At 48.3% G+C, this 23,616-nt stretch overlaps 1 protein-coding gene across 3 annotated transcripts in view; it reads left to right on the top strand.

Moving 5' to 3' along the window:
• Positions 1-555: 555 nt before the first annotated feature.
• Positions 556-23,616, top strand: part of DERL1 (derlin 1) — a 31,710-nt gene continuing 8,649 nt past the window's right edge. For 2 of the 3 annotated variants that reach the window (XM_040979358.1, XM_040979360.1), the window contains exons 1-5: positions 556-922; positions 16,349-16,460; positions 21,323-21,387; positions 22,411-22,437; positions 23,347-23,442. In XM_040979358.1, the coding sequence (XP_040835292.1) occupies positions 770-922; positions 16,349-16,460; positions 21,323-21,387; positions 22,411-22,437; positions 23,347-23,442 (453 nt within the window). In that variant the 5' untranslated portion in view covers positions 556-769. The remainder of the gene's footprint in view (positions 923-16,348; positions 16,461-21,322; positions 21,388-22,410; positions 22,438-23,346; positions 23,443-23,616) is intronic. The other variant, XM_040979359.1, reaches the window with a different exon arrangement.

Consider the following 23,616-nt stretch of genomic DNA (forward strand, 5'->3'; position numbering starts at 1 on the left):
CCAGAAGCAATTCCTGGCCGGCCTTATCTAAAAGTAGCCTACTCTCTTCATCCTGTCACTCCACCCCGCTGACGTATTTTATTTTCCTCATCAGTCTCTGAAATTATCTTGGTGCTTCATCTGCTGTCTGCCCATCACCATGAAGATGTAAACTCCAGGGGCCACAACACCGAGACAGCCCTGCCTGAACACGCTTGTAGAGAACGGGCGCACAAACACAAGAAACACTTGCCACTTGCCGGTCCTCCTTCCCCTCCCTGCAAGTAGATCCACCTGCACTACAACTTTGGCCAAAGGCAGGTGCAGGGAATTCGGCCTCACCATTGGCTGGACCACTTGCTGTTGCTCTGGCAACCATCGCATCCCACCAGACGTGCGACCGCCCCATTCAGGTCCCGTCCCCTCTGGCCCCGCCCACCTGGTCCCGCCCCCAGGCCCCGCCCCAGGAAGCCGAGTCTCGCTTGCTGTGGTTGGGAGGCGGGGTGGAACCAAAAAGCGGCGCTCGCCCTGTAAGCGGCGGGACTTCTGGTCACGCTGCCCACCGCCGCCGGAAGGGGAAGTTTCGCTTGGGAACGCTGTCTCGCTCGTCCGAATTCGGTGGCGCCACGTCCGCCGGTCTCCGCCAGTCTCCGCCGGTCTCCGCCTTGAACCCCGCCGCTTGGGCGGCTTCCGCCCAGACACCCAGACACCTTCCATTCGCGAGCCGGCCGCGGCGTGAGGGGCACCCTGTACGACGGCCGAGCGCACCCCGGCGACCTGCGAGGCGAAGATGTCGGACATCGGGGACTGGTTCAGGAGTATCCCGGCCATCACGCGCTACTGGTTCGCCGCCACCGTCGCCGTGCCCTTGGTCGGCAAACTGGGCCTCATCAGCCCGGCCTACTTCTTGCTCTGGCCCGAAGCCTTCCTTTATCGCTTCCAGGTACTGGCCGGCGGCGGGCCAGTGGAGACTACAGGTCCCAGACGGCCCCGCGGCCGCACAGCGGGAGGCGGCCTGGCGCGGGCGTGTGGTGCCTTGTGGGATTTGTAGTGCGGCTGCCCCCAGCGGTTTAGGGCGGGGTCCTGGGGCTCGGGGGTCTGCTGCGAGGGCCTGGGTTCGTAGCCGCGCGTGATTCTGGCCTGGTGAAATGTGCTGAGCCACCCCGTAGTAAGATTCTGCTTCCCGCCCCGTTGCGCTCAGTGATGGAGGCGGTGGGAAGGTAAGTCCATCATTGGTCTCTGAGTCACTAGGGTTGAGCACCCTGGGTCCAGCAGGAGCAGCGCCTTGGGACCTTCCTCTGTCACCCACGTGGGTGGCTTGTGGATGTCAACCTGACCACCTGTGCCTGAGGTGTGTTCATGTTAACAGAAGGTTTCTCTCCCCCACCCCCCTTCATCCCGCCCTGACAGGAGTGATTTAGAGTCAGGTATTCAGAGGAGGGGTTTAGCTGTGTTTGCTTCCTGCATGCAGTAGTAGGGTTTATGAAGGAATGAGTAAGGAGTAAATTGCCCCAAAAGCGGAAGGCCTTGCTGTTTCGTTATTGTGAACGAAGCAGTGCAGGTTAGTGTACTGGCCACAGAATATCAAGTCTTGGAGGTTATGTTCATTCAGTAGATATTATGATTTGAAAATGTTGACTCGTGGCGGGCTGGATTCTGAAATCTGCCATGGATTCCGGGACGTGACCTGGCGTGACAACATTCTTGTGTCTTCTGTTGCTCACGGGTGTCATTTTGTAGTCCTCCTTGTTGGCTGTCGCGCTGTTAACTGCTGCGTGTGGCTGTGCCCCAGCGAACAAGTGTGGAGCCCCTTCAGTAGGTTTCCTCTAGCTCCTTCGTGATCTCTCTCAGTCTCACGCCTGGAAGTCCCTGCTACAACCTCAAGGCTGTCACGTTGACAGACAGCGGAGATGTTCTCAGTCCAGCTGTGTCCTGCTTCTGGTCCTGTGCGTCCCACAGCCCCCTGCCACGGCCATTGGCGTGGCTTCCAGGTGTCCGTCACACGGGGTGCGAATTCATGCGGCGGTGGCTCCGTTGCTAGAGGTCTCCTAGCTAACACTTGTGCAGTCATCCCTCAGCGTGCTTTTCTCTCCCCGCCACAATCTTTCAGCAAATCTCGTGGGCTCTACCTTAGGCCTGCATGCAGGATACAGGCCCTTGTCATTGCTGCTTGCAGACTGCATTCTTTCCATCGTCCTCTCCGTCTTCTCTAGAAAACTTGAGTTATCTTTTTTTTTTTTTAAATAGCTCTTTATTTTTATAAAGGCAGATTTACAGAGAGAAGGAGAAACAGAAAAAAATCTTCCATCCTCTGTTTCACTCCCCAGATGGCTGCAACGGCTGGAGCTGAGCTGATCCAAAGTCAGGAGTTTCTTCTGGGTTTCCTACACGGGTACGGGTTCCCAAGGCCTTGGGCCGTCTTCTACTGCTTTCCCTGGCTGCAAGCAGGGAGCTGGAAGGGAAGTGGAGTAGCTGGGACACAAACTGGTGCCCATTTAGGATCCTGGTGGTGCATGGAGAGGACTTTGGATACTACACTGTCACACCGGGCTCTTGAATTATCTTTTAAAAATGTAGATCATGGGGGCCTGGCACTGTGGCTTAGCAGTTGAAGTCCTTGCCTTGAACATGCCAGGATCCCATATGGGCACCGGTTCTGGTCCTGGTAGCTCCACTTCCCATCCAGCTCCCTGCTTGTGGCCTGGGAGAGCAGTCGAGGACGACCTAAGGCCTTAGGATCCTGGGAGACCTGGAGGAGCTTCCTGGCTCCTGGCTTTGGATTGGCGCAGCGCTGGCTGTTGTGGTCACTTGGGGAGTGAATCATTGGACGGAGGATGTTTTTCTCTGTCTCTCCTCCTCCCTGTGTGTCTGCCTTTCCAATAAAAATGAATTAAGTCTTTAAAAAAAAATGTAGATCATGGCCTGTTAGTATTGCTCCCGTGACCCTCGGCTGTCTTCTCAACTCCACGAATAAAATGCATGTTCCTTGAGTGTTTGTCAAGGTCCCCACCATTGCCGCTAGGGTCTTGTTTCCTCCTGTCCTCAGCTGGATTCATTGGTCTGTGCAACGGGGTCTTTGTTGCCTCAGGTCCCCAACGCCGGCCTTCCTCAGGCCCTCTTACGTGGGGAGCGAACTGAGGCGCATTGCTTAACCCATCCTTCAGGTGTGTCCAACGGCTGTGTCACGGGCCGGTGCCTGGCTGACTGCCCTGTGTGAAGTAGCATTCCTGCTTCACTCCATCATCATCCTGTACTGTTAGCCTTCTTCCCCTTAGAGAAGATTCTGTTAGAGCCGGGGCTTTGCCTAGCACATAGTGGTGCCTGTTGGTTGAATTCATGAAAGTAATTGGGCACTTTCTGGGCACTGGGTGTACAGTAAGGAAGAAGATGTGCAAGCTTGCAGAAAATAGAGGCAGTGATGGAAGCGATGTGGAATGTGGTAGTTGACAGGGTCTTTTACAAGAACATCACCCAGTATTTACAGAATGTCCTTGGGAGGATCTGATTGGAGACAAGCAGTCTTTCAGCAAATAGCAGGGGGAAGGCTTAGAGACGGGAATGGGGACCAGAGAGCCAGGAAAGCCAGTGGAGAGTCAGTCACAGAGTGGGGAGAGTTGGGAGATGAGGATGGGGAGGTTCACCAGGGGCGAGTGTAGCAAAGTAAAGATGGAAAGTTAGGTTAGGGCTCCGATACTTCGGGAAGAAGTTTGAACTTTAGGGGCAGCACTTTGGCTTAGCTGGCAAAGCCTTCTCCTGCAGCGCTGGCATTGTTATGGGCATGGGTTTGAGTCCCCAGTGTTTGACTTCTGATCCAGTTCAGTTCCCTGCTAACGTGCAGAGGATGGTCAAAGTGCTTGGGCTCCTGCACCTGCATAGGAGACCCAGAGGAAGCTCCTGGCTTCTGGCTTCAGACCAGTTCAACTCCATCCATTGTGTCCATTTGGGGAGTGAACCAGTAGTTGGAGCATCTCCTTTCCTGTCTGTGCCTCTCCTCTCTCTGTGTAACCTCGGAGTGGACAGGATTACAGGTGAGTGGATGTGAGGGTGAGTAGGCGATGGGGTCGATGCCACAACTTGCTGAGTGGCTGAGTGGCTGGTGGAGGGGCCCTTTGCTGAGGTCAGGAAGTGTCTGCTGGCGGGATTGGGGCAGGTGGATGAAGAATGATGTTTTCTCCTAGTGGATGCTGTGCTCAGCTTTGATACTTTTTAGGCAGGATGCACACAGGAATGCCATTCTAGATGCCAGCTGGGCTTGCTGGTGTTCTTGTGATTGACTTTAGGAACAGTTAGCTGACAGTGAATGCTGTGCGCTTGTGCCTGCTGGCATGTTGGGGCATGGGCGTTTTGGATGAGCAGTGTGTGTAAGTCATTTTATGAGCAGGACATGGTCAGAACTGGCTGTTGGATCCATCTTGCAGAATCTTACAGGCTGCTTGCTTGAGTCGGAGTAGAATCCACGCTGACACTGCCACCCTGCCTGCCGGTGGCTGGAGCTGCACAGAGTTCAAGGCACTCAGTGACCAGAGACTGGCCTTTCACATCTCCCAGGTGTGCCCATCTTCCTGGTGAGAGGCTGTGGGCAGGAGGCAGGTGGGTTCATTGGTACAGAGAGTTCTACATCCTTTTGATGCTTTGGAAAAGTTTTCCAAAAAACGTTTTCCATTTTGGAAAAGTTAAACTTTCAGGACCCTGGAGGAACTCACTTGCAGATGAAGCTCCTGAGAGGCTGTGTGCGGGGCAGTAGCCCGGGCTCTGCCGGAGGCTGGGCCTTTGCGGTAAGGCGTTGGGTACTGCAGTTCAGTTGTTGCATGGAATTCTTGCATCTGGTCTCAGACTGCCTGGTTCTGGCGGGCTCCTTCACTTCCAGTTCGGCTTTCTGGGAGGCAGTATGTGGTGTCTGCAGGAATGGGTCTGCCACCCATAGAGGAGAGCCAGCCTGAGTTCTGGGCCCGTGGCCTTGGCCTCCACTAGTTCCGGCTGGCATGGACGTTCTAGGAGTGAACCAGTTAGATGGCTGACCTTTCTCCGTCTGTTCCTTTGTCTCTGCCTTTTGTATACATAAAATAAAGTAACTGAAAATAAAGAAGCTAAGTTTTTAATAGCTTTAAAACCCTTGAGTGGGCCTGACACTGTAGCCTAGTGACTAAAGTCTTCAGCTTGCACGCTCTGGGATCCCATATGGTCTCTGTTTTGTGTCCCAGCAGCCCTGCTTCCCATCCAGGTCCCTGCTTGTGGTCTGGGAAAGCAGTGAAAGACAGCCCAGAACCTTGGGTCCCTGCACCTGCCTGGGAGACCAGAAGAAGCTCCAGGCTCCTGCCTTCTGATCACCTCAGTTCTGGCCATTGTGGCCACTTGGGGAGTGAATCAATGGAATGAAGATCTTTCTCTCTCTTCATCTCTGTGTGTCTGACTTTCCAATAATCAATCAATCAATCAATCTTTGTTAAAAAAATCCTTGAGGAATGACTGTTTTGGAGTTGTGCATTCATGTTGGAAATGCTGAGGTTTTTTTTTTTTTTCTGCTTACCTGTAGGGTTCGTCTGTTGACGTTGTTGGTTTGGAATTCTAAAGATTAAAATATTATTTTTGGTTTGGATAGCTTGAAGCCAATATGTTCTAAGACTGTACTGCTGTCCACGGTCTCCCTGTTCCAAACCCGTTGTGTTTAAACCCGTCAGACAACGATCGCAGGGATCGGGTCTTTTCAGCTGGAGTTTGTTGGTAAGAGAGCTAGTTCACACATAATTGGGGTTTGGATGTTGAATTGTGCTGGCTGGTGTTTCGGTGCATAGAGGTTAAAATCTTTCTTAGGGGTCCTGCTTTGCTATAGGCCTGTAGGTAAGGTTACCTTATTAGATCTTTGCTTATTTTTTTTAAAAAAAGATTTATTTATTTTTATTAGAAAGGCAGATTTACAAAGAGAAGGAGAGACAGAGAGAAAGATCTTCTGTCCGCTGGTTCACTCCCCAAGTGGTTGCAATGTCCGGAACTGAGCTTATCCAGAGCCAGGAGCCAGGTCCTTCTTTCTGATCTCCCACGCAGGTGCAGGGTCTCATGATTTGGGCCGTCCTCGGCTGCTTTCCCAGGGTACAAGCAGAGAGCTGGATGGGAAGTGGAGCAGCCAGGACACACAGTGGTACCCAGATGGGGTCTTGGCACATGAGCAGTGAGGATTTAGCCACAGAGCCACCGTGGCAGACCCCATTGCTTTGTGTTTTAGTTCGGTGTTGAGTTTTGGTATGCAAGCAGGGAAGTGTGTGTTCTAGAAAATTTATGGCTTGCTTTTAAAAACTCAGTACACCAAAATAGTCAGCATCTGAATCCAGAAAAAGCATTGGTATCCCCTAAACCTTCCTCGGCCCTCTTGGCCCTCTCCAGTGGTAACTAGTACCTTGTAATCCCACCAGTTGTTAGCTGCAGTGTTTGGCTCTTCTCTCAATGGGATGTACAGACTGTGCTTGTGGTTCTAGATGCTTCTTTAGCCGTGTGTTTGGGAGTCACTTGTGTTGTTGTATCTAGTTATAGAATTCCCATTCTGTTTGTTACCTCTTTATTCAGTCTAGTGTTACAGACCCTTTGCATAATTTCCCATCTTTGGCTATTCTGAATTGTGCTACTGTGAATAATGTTGAAATGCATAGTGTGCATTTCTGCTGCATATGTACCTGAGTAGAATCAGTAGCTTCTAATAGCTTTTTCAAAGTCCTCTGCTGAGATGAGCACAGTTTATTTGATTTTTTTCAAAAAAGATTAGTTAATCTTTGAAAGGCAGAAAGAGGGAGTTGAATGGAGGTTTATATGTGCCACCTGCTGGTTCACTTCCCAGATGGTTTGTTCCCTGGGGCTGGACGAGGCTGAAGTCAGGAACCAGGAATTCCATCAGGTCTTCGCCATGGGTGTTGGCACATCTTTGGGCTGTCACCCCCAGGTGCAATAGCAGGGAGCTGGCTCCAAATCAAAATTGGAACCTGCACTCCAATGTGGGATGCAGGTTTCTAAGCAGTAGCTTAACGTGCTGCTCCACTACGCTGGGCCGTCCGTTTGTGTGAGTGGCGGGGTGGCACTTTTCCTGCCTACCTGTTGTGTCTGATATCTGGTAGCGCAGAGGCTCGTCATCTTGTTGTACAGTGATCAGTGTAAAAGGACTTAGCCAGTCCTTGGAAAACTCCCTCTAGGTGCTGACAGTCATTTCTGATAGTTTCAGTAGCAGATTGGGAGGTAATAGGTAAGGGGTGGTTGTCATCCACACTCCCACCAAGTAGTTGGCCTGGCACCTGCAGAGCAGTGTGTTTTCTGTTTGAAGATGCTCAGTGCCATTGAATGCAAGGCCTGCTTGTCCTGGTATCATGAGGAACTCTTAAGTGGCTTACCTACACTGTTAGTAGGACTCCGATTTCCTCATGAAAACACTGAATCTCTTAGGGGTCTGGGCTCATGTTTGCAGTGGAGTAAAATGAGGTGCCCCTCCTCCCCAACAAGTTCTTTTGGCAAGTGTGTGGCATGCAGTGCTGTGTGGGCAAGACCCAGGCTCCTGGCACTGCACCCACTGCTGCTGAGGCCCTGTGGGGCAGAAGGCGGGCCTTTTTCCTCTTGATCCTGAAACTAAAGCCCGTGTCCTTATCCTAGCTCTGTAGGGGTCAGTGGGAGAAACAGCGGGGTTTAGTTGGATGCTGTCAATAGTAATTTCTGAAATTTATTGTGTTGTATCCTACTAAATAGATGGGCTATTCCCTGGTGTGTTCAAATTATTTTGAAGTCTAAATTTCTTTCTTAGGTCAATGAAAGCAAGTCTAACTAATGAACAGGGAATAGGAATGTGAGATATTTTGACAGACACTGATTTCTAAAGAACAGGTGCATGCAGTGCTAAAAATAGTGTTGTGTCATCAGTGTTAGAGAAAATGTAGGCAGAAAAAAACAGGATCTCTTTTTCAAAATCAGGCCTTGAGTAACTTAGAATAACATGAGAGTAGTTCATATGTGTGCTGGTGAAAAGCAGGTCAGTGGGTGTCTCCTTAACACTGTAGTAAAAACATACGCATACGCCTGCATCAGTTTTTACAAAGCACCTTTTACAGCTGCCTGCTTCTTCGCAACCTTTGCCAGTGTCTGTGAAATAAGGAAGGCAGGGCCATAGGGCTGGTGCCATGGGGTAGGGAGGCGAGGTGGCTCAGATATCCCACCTGTTCCAAGAGCACGCGGCAGCTGGGCAGCCAAGCCCACACCTTGCCTGTGGCCTTTGCTCCCTTTGCTTTTGATAAGCAGCATTTGTAGGTTTACCCTTAGTTCATGTCAGGATTATGTAAGTATAGTAGTACTGAAAAGATTTAAATTTAATTCTGTCTCAGGGTATGAATGTCACGTTGAGAGGCACAGAGAAAACAGAACTTGGGTATCACAAACTGGAGTCAGACTGTCTGCGACAAAATTCGAGTTCCACCAGTTACCAGCTATTATTACTTAACCTTCTCTCATCCTGTTTTCCCAGCTATAAAAATCCTTGTCTGGGCTCAGTGCTTGTAAATAAGCCAAATGGCACTATAATTATTGATTTTTTTAAAAAATAAATCTCACTAACCAAAATAGGACCACCATTAGTATATCATTCTCCTTTGAATGGTAAGGAGAAACTTTAGGTTTTCTCAGGTCATCATTGTCTATCCATTAGAATCTTCATCCTGATACTATGATAAAATTGTGAGTAAATCAAGACTAATTTTAAGCTTCTGTGTTTTACTGGATCAAGCAGCATGCTTGGGGCAGACATGGTGGTGTGGCTGCTGAGCTGTCTCCTGTGATGTGGTTTGCAGTGCTCTCTTGGGATGCTCCCATTCCCTTTGGGCTCGGTTCATGTGTCAGCACACTGCCTCTGATCCAGCTCCCTGCTGATGGCCTAGGAGAAGCATGCTGGGATGGCATGGGTGTTTGGGCCCCTGGCACCAGCATGTGAGACCAGGAAGAAGCTCATGTTACTGACTGGCTCAGCCTAGTCCTGGCCATTGTGGCCATCTGGATAGTCAGTCTCTAACTGTGACTTTCAAACAAGCAAGCAAGCAAGCAAGCAAGCAACTAACTGTGTGTGGGGTGTGTGTATTATCTATTTTAAAAGGATAGCATTCTTAGGAAGTCACTTTTTGTGACTATGTCCTGTGTGTGGAGATTAGAACTTGCCAGCTCTGGGTCTGCCCAGGCTGGGTTCCTGGGGCCCTCCATGCCAGTTGCATCTGCACTGCTGGCAGTGCTACTGTTTTGTTGTGCTGTTACTGTTCCTTGGGACTTTGTACCGAGACCATACCACCCCCCTGCGTGGTGCCAGCCCTTGCTTCTTTGGCAGCCTTCCCCAGGGTCAGGAACTCCAGAGGCATGGGGTGTGTTTTTCCTGCTCAGCATGTGGTGGTGTGCCCTAAGACTTGCAGCTCTCAGGCCAAAGTGCAGCGCCACGCTGCTGTGCCTGAAGTTGACAAAGCTGTCTGCTCCTGCCATTGTTTGTTGGCACTGATCTGGGGCACTAGCCAACGTGGTAGATAACAGTGCAAAAAGATAAAGCCTTGCTCGTGCATAGGATGTCTGCTCGGTTATTGTGAGCACCAAGACACTCAGCTCCTGTGGTTGTCTGTAGAAAGATGGAACTCTGTCAGACTATAAAAGCTATGGGAGAGTTTTTGGCTGGGAATTATTATCAATATCATGTTGATAGAATAAATTATGTTGGTTCTAATTCACTTAGAAAAACAAAATATTGAAACTAGCCAAAAAATTGTCACAATTCAGAAGAGAAAGGTGCAGGAGATTTCACTATTTAACTATCAGATCTTAAAAATTTATTATAAAACTAAAAATTAAAATTTGGTATTGATATAGACCTCAATTTCAGGCAGAATAGGGAGTAAACATCCGATGAAAGCAGCTTCTCCAGTAATTGGAGGAAACGTGGGCCGCTCTGACGATGGCAGGCTGTGACCATCGCGGCACAAAGTGGCCTTCTCCCTCTTCCTTGGGAGAACTGTGAAAAGTGTTGGAAGAAAACTGGGCATTTGATATTCTTGGAGTGAGACAATTTCATAAACATGACAAATGGCGGATAAATGTTCTTACATTTAGTTTTTATTTTATTTCAGAGGCAGAAAGGGGAATAGGCAGGCAGAGAGCTCCCATTCTCTTGGCTGGTTCAATCCACAGGTGTTCAGGATGTCCCCATGGGTGGGATCAAAGCTGGGTGCTTGGAACTGAGTCAGGGCTCCCATGTGGGTGGCAGGAGACCAGCCGTCTTCCTTGAGCCGTCACTGCTGCCTCTCAAATCTGGAGTCAGAAGTAGAACCAGGACTCAAGCTCAGACTTTCAGTATGGCATGGAGGCATCTTTTTTCTTTTGCTTTTTAAAGATTTATTTTATTTTTATTGGAAGGTCAGATATGCAGAGAGGAGGACAGACAGAGACACATATCTTTCCTCTGATGGTTTACTCCCCAAGTGACCGCAACAGCCAGAGCTGAGCTAATCTGAAGCCAGGAATTTCATTGGGTCTCCTATGTGGATGCAAAGTCCCAAGGCCTTGGGCTGTCCTCAGCTGCTTTCCCAGGCCACAAGCAGGGAGCTGGATGGGAAGCGGGGCTGCTGGGACATGAATTGGCACCCGTATGGGATCCTGGTGTATGCAAGGCAAGGACTTCAACCTCTAGTACCATGCTGTGCCTGGAATCGAGGCATCTTAACTGGTATCCTTAGCACTGGGCTCAATGCCTGTCTGCATTGCTGCACTTAAACTTTTACTTGTTATTGAAACATCAATCTAGGGCCTGCATGTAGCACAGCAGGGAAAGGCTGTGGTGCCAGCGTCCAGTATAAATGGCAGTTTGTGTCTTGGCTGCTCCATTTGAAATCCAGCTCCCTCCTGATACTCTGGGAAAAGCAGTGGAAGACGCCCAAGTACTTGGGATTCTGTCACCCAAGTGGGAGACCCAGAGGAAACTCCTGGCTCTTGGACTGAGCACCTTCTGGAAGTGAACCAGAGGATGAAAGATCTGCCTCTTTCTCGCTAAAATACCCTTTTAAATAAATAGGTGGGTAAATATAAACACAAAACAAACATGTAAGTCTAAAGCCAGACAACAAAGTATTTGTACCAACGAGAAAGAGAAATTTCCTCAAGTTATAACTAAAAGCAAATCTAGCAGAAAAGTAAATAAAGGAAATGCTGAAGTTTTCTTTCTTTTTTTAGTACAAAGAGGTGCTCAGGCTTTTTCATAAAGCAAATAAAAGTGATCAGGGTGATAAAGATAAACGCTGGGGGCTGGCATGGTAGCATGAGGCAAATTCTCTGTCTGCAGGCCCAGTTTGATTCCTGGCTGCTCCACTTCCAGACCCGTCTTCCTGCTGATGGCCTGGAAAGGCAGTGGAGGAAGGCCAGGACCTTGAGGAAGGCCAAGAAGCTCCTGGCAGTCACCTACATCTTAGGAGAAGTATAAATTGATTAAATATTTTCATAGGCTTTTGGTAGTATCTGCAGAAATAAATGCTTATGTCTGTGGATCTGGCAGATTGATTAACAGGAATTTGTCTTGTAGGTATGTGAATAAAGAACATATTTAAAAGTATAACTTGTGTCACTGTGGCAGTTTAAGTGAAGTTTGAGGGCCTGGCATTGTGGCACTTGGGTTACAGTGCTGCTTGGGCCGCTGGCATCCTGTATCAGAGTGTAAGCTTCAGTCCCAGCTGCTCTGCTTCCCGTCAGCTCTGCTGACGCAGCTGGGAAAGCGGTGGATGATGGTGCAAAGGCCTGGGCCCTGCTCCTCTCGGGGGAGGTCAGGATGGAGCTGCTGGCTCCTGGCTTCAGCCTAGCCCAGCCTCGGCTTTACAGTCATGTGGGGGGTGAACCAGCAGATGAAAAATATCTTTCTCTTTGTCTTCCCCTGTCACTCTACTTTCCAAATAAATAATAACTAAGTAACTAGATAAAATTTTAAAAACAAATGAAGTATGGATTTCGTATAAAAGGAATACTTCATAAAGAAAAGGAAGCAAAGCATAAAACACTACAGGACAAGGTAGAATGGAAAAGTGTAACTCCTGCTGTTACTTCTTTGAAGAAATACTGCTGCGAAAACCTCAACAGTTGTTAGAAGGCTTAAATTTTTTAAAAGATTTATTTATTTATTTTATTGGATAGTCAGAATTATAGAGAGAAGGAGAGACACAGAGAAAGAACTCTGCTAGTTCACTCCCCAAGTGGCTGCAATGGCTGGAGTTGAGCTGATCTGAAGCCAGGAGCCAGAAGCTTCTTCTGGGTCTCCTACATGGGTGCAGGGTCCCAAGGCTTTGGGCCGCCCTGGACTGCTTTGCCAGGCCACAAGCAGGGAGCTGGATGGAAAGAGGAGCAGCCAGGACATGAACCAGCACCAATATGGGATCCTGGCACATGCAGGGAGAGGACTTTAGCCACTAGGCTACTGAACCGGGCCCAAGGCTTAATATTTTAAAAAGTGTTATTTGTTTTTATTGGAAAGGCATATTTACAGAGAGGAGAGATAGAGGAAAGATCTTCTGTTTACTAGTTCACTCCCAAAGTGGTCACAATGGCCGGAGCTGAGTCAGTCCAAAGCCAGGAGCCAGGAGCTTCTTCAGGTGTCCCACATGAGTACAGGGTCCAAAGGCTTTGGGCTGTCCTCTTTGGCTTTCCTAGGCCACAAGCAGGGAACTGGAGCAGCTGGGACACAAAGCAGTGCCCATATGGGAGGATTAGCCAGTTGAGCCATTGTACTGTCTCCAGCAAGGCTTAATTCTTACTGTAGAACCTTCGTTATTGTTTGTTCAGGTAGTGGTTTTTAAGTTGTGTGCTCATATTGTCTTTTTAGCACACGATTTTTTAGTAAAAATTCCTATTCTAATTCTTAGAGTGTGACTTTTAAATATTTATTTATTTATTTTTATTTTGCTTGCCCCTCCCCAAATTCTCTCCTCCCCCCACTGAATTCTCCTGTATTATTATGGCATAGCTCTGCATAAACAGTCACATGCCCATCATTGTGGGCATGGACAGTGGCAGAGTCCAGCTTCCCATTGTCAAGATACAGCTGATAGTTTCATTGGGAGTCCATCTTTGTCTGGAAGTAGAGATGCACACTGCACTGCATCCTCACATCTGGACGTGATAGTCTCCATTACACATTCACCACACATCCCCCTTAAATGAAAAGCCACAATACAAAATCAACAATAGGAAGAAAAATAGAAATTTACAACACCACAAATTTCTCAAGAGGTTTTGATAATTCAACAGTGCTGAATTGCTGGCGATCCCGCCACTTCAATCACGAGAAATCTCTCCCAAATCCACTGGCTGCTATAGTCCACCTTAGTGTCTCTGCCCAGATCTTCACTGCCAATGACTGGCTGGGGTGGTTGATCAATTTGTTCTGTCCTCTATCCTTTGTTATGGTACCAGGTGTCCTCTGGAGGCTCCGATATACTGCCCTATCCACCATGTACGTTTGGATATGCTGTCCTCTGCTCCGTCTGAGCCATTGAGGAGGCCCAGCTCTGACACATCCACTCCCACAGTCAGCCCATGGAACCTGCAATTCTCTCCATGGTTAGGGTTCTGAGTGCAGCAGTTCAGTTGGTAGGGAATTGCCCACGAAACTTCTGAGGCCATTCCAGACTTGATTCTTGTGTGTGTTTGCCAATACAGGGTCTGGCGCAGACTGGCACCAAATCAGCCTACAAACACAATGATAGTTGCAATTGCTAAGTCAGTTCTGCCTCCAGCCTCGTGTTTTATGAAACCTGATGGGTGTTGGAGCCCAGTCCAATCCTGCCCACCCCATACGTGGCCTTCACGTAAACCAGTGGGAGCTGCAGTGTAGTCAGAGCGACCCACAAAAACCTACCAGGCCTGCCCCTGCCTTGATTCCTGTGTTTGCCAGTATGTACAGCGGACTGGTCTGGTCTTTCCCACATCCCATTCAGCTCTCGTACATGTCAATGGGCATTGAAGCCCAGTTCGTCCCAACCAGCCCCACTATCCAATCCACACTGGTGCCAGAGGGTGCCACCGTCTGTCTAGGCCATGCCTGCACCTAATAGAATTTGGCCCCTGTGCCAGCAACTGCCAGCTGATGCTGCAACAAAGCCCAACCCACCCACGCCAACACTGTACCAGAAGGTACAGTCAACCCAGCCTGGCTTTTCCCTGATCCAACTCACATATAGGCCATTGGATGTGGCCCTGCCTGGCCTGATCTGCCCCCATCCCAGTTCTCATGCTCACCAGTGGGAGTAGTGGTCAAGTAGGGGGGCCTTTGCATCCCCCTCACTGGGGCCATCCCCACCCCCACCCCTGTGTTTCACATGTGCTGGTTGGGTGCTGTGGCCCAGACTGGCACAGCCCCCTTACCTTGGCATTTGCCAGTGGGTACTGTAGCCTGGCCAGGCCAGGCCCTCCCCCAGTTCCAACTCACTCTGGTAGGGGCTATAGTCTGGCCCAGCACTGCCAGCCCTCAGTCCTGGCCCTCATGCGGACTGGCTGGTATTATACCCTGACCCGGCCTGACCCACACTCTATTCTGGCACTCGGATTCACCAGCTGGTGATGTGGACTGACCCAGTCTGGCCTGCTCCTGACCTGCACCAAATATATGCTGGTGGGTATCGTATTTTGGCCTGGTCTGGTCTGCTCCCCCTTTTGCTTCTTGCGTTCAACTGCAGGGAATGTGTCCCGACAGAGGAGTTCCCCAGGCTCCTCCATCCCGATTTCTCCCTGTGCACACTGGTGGGTCCATGGGCCAGCCCTACTTAGTCCACCTACTGTCCTAGCAGGAAGGTGTCCTAGCCTTCCCCACCAGCCCTCACCCATTCCAGTTCTTCTTGTTGGGTGCTACAGCCCAGCTAAGCCTGCTCCACACCCAGACACAGCTCACACATGGCTCAGCGGGGGCAAAGACCTGGCCTAGCCTGTCCTATACCTACCCTTGTTCTCACGATCTCCAGTGGGTGCTAGAGTCTAGCCCAGTCTGGCGCATTCCATATCCAGCCCACTCACTTGCTGAGGGATTCTGCAGCTATATCCAGACCAAACTGCAGCCCCCACTGTGGCCCTTGCGCTCTCCAATGGGGATCACAACCTGGCCAGTGTGTCCCCTTAGTTCCCCAGCCAGGCCTGCTCCCCTCCACAGATTTCAAGCGTGCCAGTGGTTGCTCCGACCTGGCCTGGCATAGTCCCCATTTGTCTCAGCCTTTGCCTTTGGATGCTGTAACCTGGCCTGACCTAGCCAGCCCCGAGTCCCAACTCTTGCTGTCAAGTGTTGCCACCTGGCCCTGCTCAGTCTACTCTCACCTCCGTGTCATGTGAGCCAGTAGGTGTCATACCCTAGTCCGGTATGACCTGCACTCCAGCCTGGTTTCTACACTTCGCCAGTGGGCTAAGGTTTGCTTGGCCCTTCCTGGTCCTCCCCCTTCCAAAACCAACCCACACACTTGCCAATGGGTGGGGCTTCATCGCCCAGCCTGCCTGACCCTGAGACCTGGAACACATGCTCCCCAATGGGAGCTAGGGCCCAGTAGGGGAGTCCCCCAGTTTCCCCACTCAGTCCCCTCCCAGACCCAGCTCTCATAGCCTGCCCTTGCATCTTGGCTTCTACTTGCATGGAGGGACCCAAGCATTTGGCTTGTCTTTGGCTGCCTCCTGGGGCTGGAAGTGGGAGAATTGGGACTTCTGGTAAAAAATGTGAAAATCCTATATAGGAACTTAACCTCATGTTCCACACACCTGTACCAACTGTGGAATTCTATAGCATTAAGCTTTAAGAAAGACTTCCTTGTTTTTATTGGAAAGGCAGATACACAGAGAGAAGGAGAAATGGAGAGGAAGATGGTCCATCCACTGATTCATTCCCCAAGTGGCCACAACAGCTGGAGCTGAGCCGATTTGAAGCCAGGAGCCAGGAGCTTCTTCCAGGTCTCCCATGTGGGTGCAGGGTCCCAAGGCTTTGGGCCGTCCTCGAATGCTTTCCCAGGCCACAAGTAGGAAACTGGATGGGAAGTGGGGCCACCAGGATTAGACCCAGTGTCCATATGGGATCCTGGCATGTGCAAGGCGAGGGCTTTAGCCACTAGGCTACCCAACTAGGCCTTATAGCATTAATTTTTAAAAATTTGTTAAGAAATACTTGATGCTTGTCCATTGGTTTGCAGATTAATGTGACTGTAATTTGTATGAATTTTTCTCTGTCTGTTTTCTTGAATTTTATTGGTGGTTCATTGTGGTGACTGGTTGAGGAGAATGCCACACAAAAGTTAAATTTTGTGTAATTGAAAGAAAAAAAGTTATTCAGGTTTAGAGAAACTAACAGCTATCTTTGTTTTGGTCTTGACAGATTTGGAGGCCAATCACTGCCACCTTTTATTTCCCTGTGGGTCCAGGAACTGGATTTCTTTATTTGGTCAATTTATATTTCTTGTATCAGTATTCTACACGCTTGGAAACAGGTATGTCATCTACAGATGTTGTAAGTATTTTTTTTTTTCTTTTAATTTGCTAATCCATATGTTTGCTTTCCTGGGGGAATTTTGAGGGCAGGTAGCATTTGATAAGAACTAGCATAATGATTGTGTTTGCTTAGTGACTGAACTGGAACTGTGCTAGGCTCTTACGTTACTCGGCTTTTCTCTAAAACATCAGAGACGTAAGTACTGATGTCATCGTTTTATAGGTGGAAAAAGGTATCTTGCCTGTCCTAGTGGCTCAGTTGTATTTCTCACTTAAATCATGATCTCATCTCTATTGTAGAAAAGTCCTTGTTTAATGCCAAATTGGATTGGAGTATATATATGTTGTTTGAGTGGGCTTGGAAATACTGTGTAATTAGAAGTCTAGACTTACTTTCTGTAATTAAAACATTGAATTTTAAAATAATATAGCTAAGATTTAATAATACGGCAGTATCCAATGTTTTGAATAAGCTGTAGACTTAAAAAAAGTTATTATTTTTATTTGAGAGAGGCAGACTTTACAGGGAATGAGAGAGAAGAGTGAAGGTCTTTGTGTGCTGGTTTGCTCTCCAGGTGGCCGCTGGCCAGAGCGGAGCTGATCTGGAGCTTTTTCTGGCTTTCCCATGTGGGTGCAGGGTTCCAAGCACTTGTGCCATCCTCTGCTCCTTTTTATTTGCTTTCCTTTTTAAAGATTTACTTATTTTTATTTGGTGGAGCAGGTTTACAGAGAGAAGGAGAGACAGAAAGAACTAGATCTTTCATCCACTGGTTCATTCCTTAACTGGCTGCAATGGCTGTACCTGAGCCTGTCTGGAGTCAGGAGCCAGGAGCTTCCTCTGGTCGTCCTTTGCTGCTTTTCCAGTCTGTAAACAAGGAGCTGGGTTAGAAGTGGAGCGGCTGGGACCTGAACCAGTACCCTAATGGGATGCCAGTGCTGCAGGCCGAGGATTAACCTGTTGAGCCACCATGCCAACCCCTTAAGTTAAAATTACATATTTTTAAAGATTTATTTCATTTTTATTTGAAAGGCAGAGATATGGAGAGAAGGAGAGGCAAATGTTCCATCTACTGGTTCATTCTCCAAATGACTGCAGCAGCTAGAATTGAGTTGATCTGAAGCCAGGGGCCAGAAGCTTCTCCCCAGGTCTCTCACATGGGTTCAGGGGCCCAAGCACTTGAGCCACCCTTTGCTACTTTCACAGGCTGTAAGTAGGGAGCTGGTTTGGGACTTCAACAGCTTGAACTAGCACTCAAATGGGATGTTGGTGCCACAGGTAGAATCTTGTTAGCCCACTGGGTCGTGGTGCTGGCCCCTCAAATTAATATTTTGACAAAATATTTACCATTGCAGTCTCTTGCCTAGCTAGATTGTTAAGTGTATAACAGAGCTGGCTCATTTATGAAGTTTCTAATTTGAATTGGAAGACTGTTATTTGAGAGTTAATTTATAAATTCCTAGTTGTAAGCACGTCAAAATTTAGAATGCTGAAGTTTATGTGATTACAGTATTTTGAAGTATTCCACTCAAAGAATTCTTGGAAATCACAAAGAGAACCACGTCAACAGAAGCACTTGTTAAAACCCAGCAGCTTTGTCAGCCTTCTGGGTCTGAGTGAGGCTGGTGATCTCCAGGCTCAGCATCCTTAACCTGGGCTGAAGTGAGACTTGGAGGTGAGGAGGGAGAATAAAGGAAGGACGCAGATTGACCTGGAAACCTGTTTTCTTTGACATACTTGTGTTTATTTCTGGCTGTCTGATACATGGTAAAATTAAAATGTTTTTAAATTTTCCTTTTACTTGACATACACATATGTTTCTATGTGTGTCTGTTATATGGAGAGAGAGAGGGAAGGAGACAGGTATCTTCCCTCCGCTGCTTTATGCCCTAAGAGCCTGTGGTACCTGGGGCTAGACCAGGCCCTCCTGTGAGCCCCAAACGCGCTCTAGGAACCCCGCTGCTTGCACCGTCACTTCTTGCTGCCCAGGGCCCACGTCAACAGAAGGCTAGACTGAAAATGGAGCTGGATTCGCCCAGGTCCTCCACTGGGGGAGGCATGTGTCCCAGGCAGTGTCTCAATCTCTGTGCCAAACGCCCACCCCAAAGAGTCTATATTTTATTTTTAAAGATTTATTTATTTTTATTGAAAGATTTACAGAGAAGGAGATACAGAGGCAAAGATCTTCATCCACTGGTTCACTCCTGAAGTGGCTGCAATGGCTGGAGCTGAGCTGATCCAAAGCCAGGAGCTAGGAGCCTTTTCCCCATGCTGGTGCAGGGTCCCAAGGCGTTGGGCCGTCTTCTACTGCTTTCCCAGGCCACAAGCAGGGAGCTGGATGGGAAGTGGAGCAGCTGGGACAGGAACTGGTGGCCATGTGGGATGTAGGTGCATGCAAGGTGAGGATTTAGCCACTAGGCTGCCGTGCAGGGCCTTTTTAATTTTAAAATTGACTATATCCCATAGATGCTGGGATGAGGAAAGGGAGGATGGTAATTTTCTTTTTGAGCTTTTATTTATTTATTTTTGGTATAAAATAACTTATTTACATATATAACAACTGTTTTCTTTGGATCCAGAAAATTCACAAATGACAATTACGGCTTTTTTTTGTCAAAGACTTCTTCAAGAGAGTGTGCATGGTCACTTCAGTTTCACAAAACACGGTCGTGTTTCCTCTGTGTCTCCATCATTCATCGACAGCTAGGCTTTGCAAGATTGATTTATTTTCATTGGAAAGGCAGACATACAGAGAGGAGGAGAGACAGACAGGAAGATCTTCCATCCGATGGTTCACTCTGCAAGCAGCCACAACAGTTGGAGCTGAGGCAATCCAAAGCCAGGAGCCAGGAGCTTCCTCCTGGTCTCTCCCGCGGGTGCAGGGTCCCAAAGCTTTGGGCTGCCCTCGACTACATTCCCAGGCCACAGGCAGCCAGGGGACTGGATGGGAAGCGAGGCCATTGGGCTATGAACCGGCGCCCATAAGGGATCATGGTGCGTTCAGGGCTAGGACTTTACCTGCTATGCTATCGCGCCAGGCCCGACAGCTAGGCTCTGAAACCATGGTGTCGATCGCATGCTAAGATGTAAGTCCTCAGAGGAACAAGGAGACATAGATATACTTGTCATCGCATCTCCCTCAAGATTTATGAAATAAGTTCTTTGCCACATTTTCTTCACATGAATTAGACTTAGCATAGATCTTTCCATTTTGTAAGGTAAATGCACTGATTTTTCTTTTTTTCCCTAAGATTCATTTTTAAGGGTAAGTAGGACAGTTTTGTTGGTCAACTCAGTTGTCAAATGCAAGCAATGCCCTGTGTGTTCCTTATACAATAAGAAATTCTGTCTTCCAAAAAATTAGTTTACTGTAAATGGAGAAGAGATAGAGGTGAACAAAATGTAAAAATACGTAGTACACAGGGTTAGTTCTCACTGCTAATGCACCACTTAATACTGACTAAGAGAAGAAGGGCTCAGCAGAGTTTGAGATTGTTTTTTTAGAATTGACACAAACCCAGAAATGTGTTATAAACTCCATGATTTTTGTGACATATTAATTGCACAAAGTAAATGAATGCATAGCCATAGAATTTCCACTCAGTTATACATCCTCCTCTGTGAGGAAAAAGTTAATTTTTGAGCTAGTGTCCTTACACTTTCTGTTGGCTTCTTTTTCTCTCTCTTTGTTTTTGAATTTATTTTTCTGAAGCACTATAAGCTTTACTCAGCCTTGTTACCGTAACTGAGTGTTTTTTGTCAGTCGGGAAGATGCTTCCGTAATCAGTGTTCTCCAGCTCCTTGTCACATAGTGAGATGAATTCGGAGATGCGTCTGTCCAACAAGCTACGCTGATAACGCACATGGACAGTCCTTTCTGCCTCGTGCCTGTTGCTGAGCTTGTCAATGCATCTAGTGGCCCTCCCAGGGATGTTCAGGCACACAGCTGTGGCGGCGACTCCGGGCACAGTCTTGAACCACATCTCAGCAAGGCTACCTAAGCCAGGATGTGACCCGTAGCTCCCTAAAGGTGTCCGGGCTGCGTCCTGCTGAATTCCGTTTTGGCCCAGGAATGAGCTCTGTGTCTCTTAGTCTCCCAGCTGAAGGCACCTGAGTTGCATTTGGAAGAGAGCTGGGGCTGGTGCAGAGTCCAGGGCACTAAGTGGCAGTTAGACTTGATTCTCTTGTAACAAGACATGCAACTTTGGCCGTGTAACTTTAGTTGCTCATCTGGGAGGAGGGGTCATAGGTCTTTGCATTCCCTTCCCAGAGGCGGCGTGAGGAGTAAGAGGCTGTGGGGAGGCACGGCTGCCTGTGCCCCCTTTCTCCCATCTTGCTTACGGCCTGCTAGAACGTCAGCTCCTGCAGGCAGGCGTCGAGTCTCTCCAGTGTCTGGACAGGCTCTGTGTGTGTGTGTCCAGTCTAGTAAGCAGACCCTCGCTCAGGCAGAGTGGTGCTTGAGAAGGCCAGTGGTTGGCGGAGTGGACAGGGCTTCTCCCTGGCAAGCTGGTGGAGGGGCCTGGCATCAGCCAGGGCTGGAATCTGAAGTGACGTGTGGAGCATGGGGAGGCCACTGACGTGTGCAGTATGGATGTAGTGGGGGCGAGTTTGACCACCCTCCCTGTGGGTTTGCTTTAGTCTGAAGCCCTCAGGATTTGTCACTTTCTGGGGTTAGCCATGACTGTTTCATTGCACTGTAAAGGACATGGTTTAGGTATTTGAAAGAATTAGTTGTTTTTTGAGAGGAGTGATTCTAAAAGTACTGGCATTTTGGCTCTTTAATTCTTTGAAGTGTTTCTCTACATGGATGTTACTTTGTTCTAAAATTCTGAAACATGACATTTGGCTTATTTTCGTTTCCAGCAGCTTTTGATGGAAGGCCAGCAGACTATTTGTTCATGCTGCTCTTTAACTGGATTTGCATCGTGGTATCCTTCAGTGTGATATTTTGGGTCAGAAAGAAGCCATTCCCGCCCCAGGCTAGGGAAGGTAGATAAAAATCTATAAAAATTGCAAATCACAGTGTTTATGTTTTTGTTTACTGCACTGAATAATTAAGACTAACTGAAAAGCTTTCGAAGAGCTGTAGTAAATCATGCAGTGCCTGAGTGGTACATTTCCTTGCATGGCCTTTGTGGGATTTTTCCGCAGTCGGGTGCGTTTTATTGCCATTCTCTGTTCCCGTTCCCAGTTCTCTGTGTTCTCATGTGTGGCAGCTGCCAACTGAAGCACAAAGAGACTCTGCCATGCGGCGGCTTTGGAAATCTCTGGTCCTTATCAGAAAATGAATTGATAACCAGCATCCTTTTCTGGCTTCATTGCTGGTCTTTAGGGTCCTAACTAGCCACTCAGTTTCTCTGTAAGAGCCCAGCTGTGGGAGGGGACACAGCATGTCCCTGGCTTCCTGTCCCCCATCGTTGTCAGCAGCCTTCCAGCTGCTGAGAGCGAGCGGTCCAGGGGCTCAAGTCTCAGACAGCGTCGAGAAGCTCACTGTGGGCTTTTGGGCCACCTGCCCTTGACAGTTGACCAAGGGCCAGAGAGTGTGGCACTTTGCCCCCCGCCCTTGTACGAGCGGCCAGTGGTGGTTTGGCCGCCACCTTCCATGTGAGTCACATTGCTGCTTGTTGCAGGAGGGTGCAGGCATGCCTGGCTTGGGGATGCTGACGCATAAACATGGACACAATGAGAAGAGGTGGGTGCTGGGTGGCCAAGCTGAGTCATATACCATCCCTTGTCATAGCAGAGCCCTGAGGAATATTCACATTGGTAGTGAAGGTGCTGAAGTACCTTTTGTGTTCTGGGTACTTCCCGTAATTTGAGCTGGAGAACAGCGTTTTCCCTTCAGAATGTGACCAAAATTGTTTTCAGTTGGGGACGAGGTTGAAGAGTCAGGTCGGTCTTGGTGAGGTACAAGAATGCTTCCTGTCTGATCTTTAACTTGATAAACAAAGATTACTGGCATAGCAATGGATATGCAGGTAAGTGCCCACCATCTGTTTGCCTCTTTGTTCCCATTTACTGTTACTCGCTGGTAGTACTAGTTGAAAGTGTGGTTAATTATATGACATTTTGAAATTACAGAATTGTGGCCATTTTAGACATTTAAGTCAGCTAAAGCGTTGATGATCTTCTTACATGAGTTATCTAAGTCATTGCTTTTCTTGCTAATTTATGACATCTTTTGTATGTTTAACATTGAATAATGATTATCCAGTAATTTCTAAACATATGTGTTTGTATTTTTTTTTTTTTGAGATTATATAGTAAGTAAAGGTTTGTGACCTACTTTTTCAAGTAACACAATTTGACTGGTGTTTCTTAGTCTGTTGAAAATAATGTAGTTGTGTTATACCCTGTGATAGGATGTTATAGTACGTATAGTATTGTATGATAAATAATAGAATCAACTCAGTTTTAAAAAAAAACTCTTTTATTTATTTGAGAGGCACAGAGAGAGGCAGGCAAAAGAGAAAGAGAGGCCCCATTGGTTGGTTCATTCCCCAGATGCCCGCAAGGGCTGAGGCCGGGGATAGGCTGTGAGGAGCCAGGAGGAGCTGGGCACCCACAATGCCATCCAGGTCGTCTAGGGAGGTGGCAGAAACTCAGTAACTTGAGGCATGACTTGCAGGGTCTGCGTTGGTGGGAAAGTGAATCCAGAGCTGGTGCCAGGAATCAAACTGACTCACTCCACTGTGTTGAATGCCAGCGTCCTTTAACTGCTAGGCCCAGCAGCCACTCCCCAATTTGTGATTCTGATCCCTGGAGTTACCTTTTGCTTTTGAACGCCCATGTGAGGATTTTTTTTGTCGGGGGAGGGGTTAAGAAGCCGAGCAGACTGTTTTTCTAGCGCCTTGGGCCTAACTTTACTATATTGACTTCTCTTGCAGTTGCTGATGATTCCTCTGATCATGTCAGTACTTTATGTCTGGGCCCAGCTGAATAGAGACATGATTGTGTCATTTTGGTTTGGAACACGATTTAAGGTATTTTACCTGAGTTGGAAAGCCTTTTCATTTGTCATCACAGAAACCCCTCTTCAGCCCAGAGGTGTTCTTTCTGAATAGTCCAGAAGAGGTCACTGCAGAGCAGTATACTGTGGGCAAGCCCCTGTTTGCACCTCAGTCCCAAAGAGCTTTGTTAACTGTCAGGACTTCCCT

This window comes from Ochotona curzoniae, unplaced genomic scaffold, assembly GCF_017591425.1.
Source record: "Ochotona curzoniae isolate NIBS_2020 unplaced genomic scaffold, NIBS_Ocur_1.0 contig_3190, whole genome shotgun sequence".
Lineage (NCBI taxonomy): Eukaryota > Metazoa > Chordata > Mammalia > Lagomorpha > Ochotonidae > Ochotona > Ochotona curzoniae.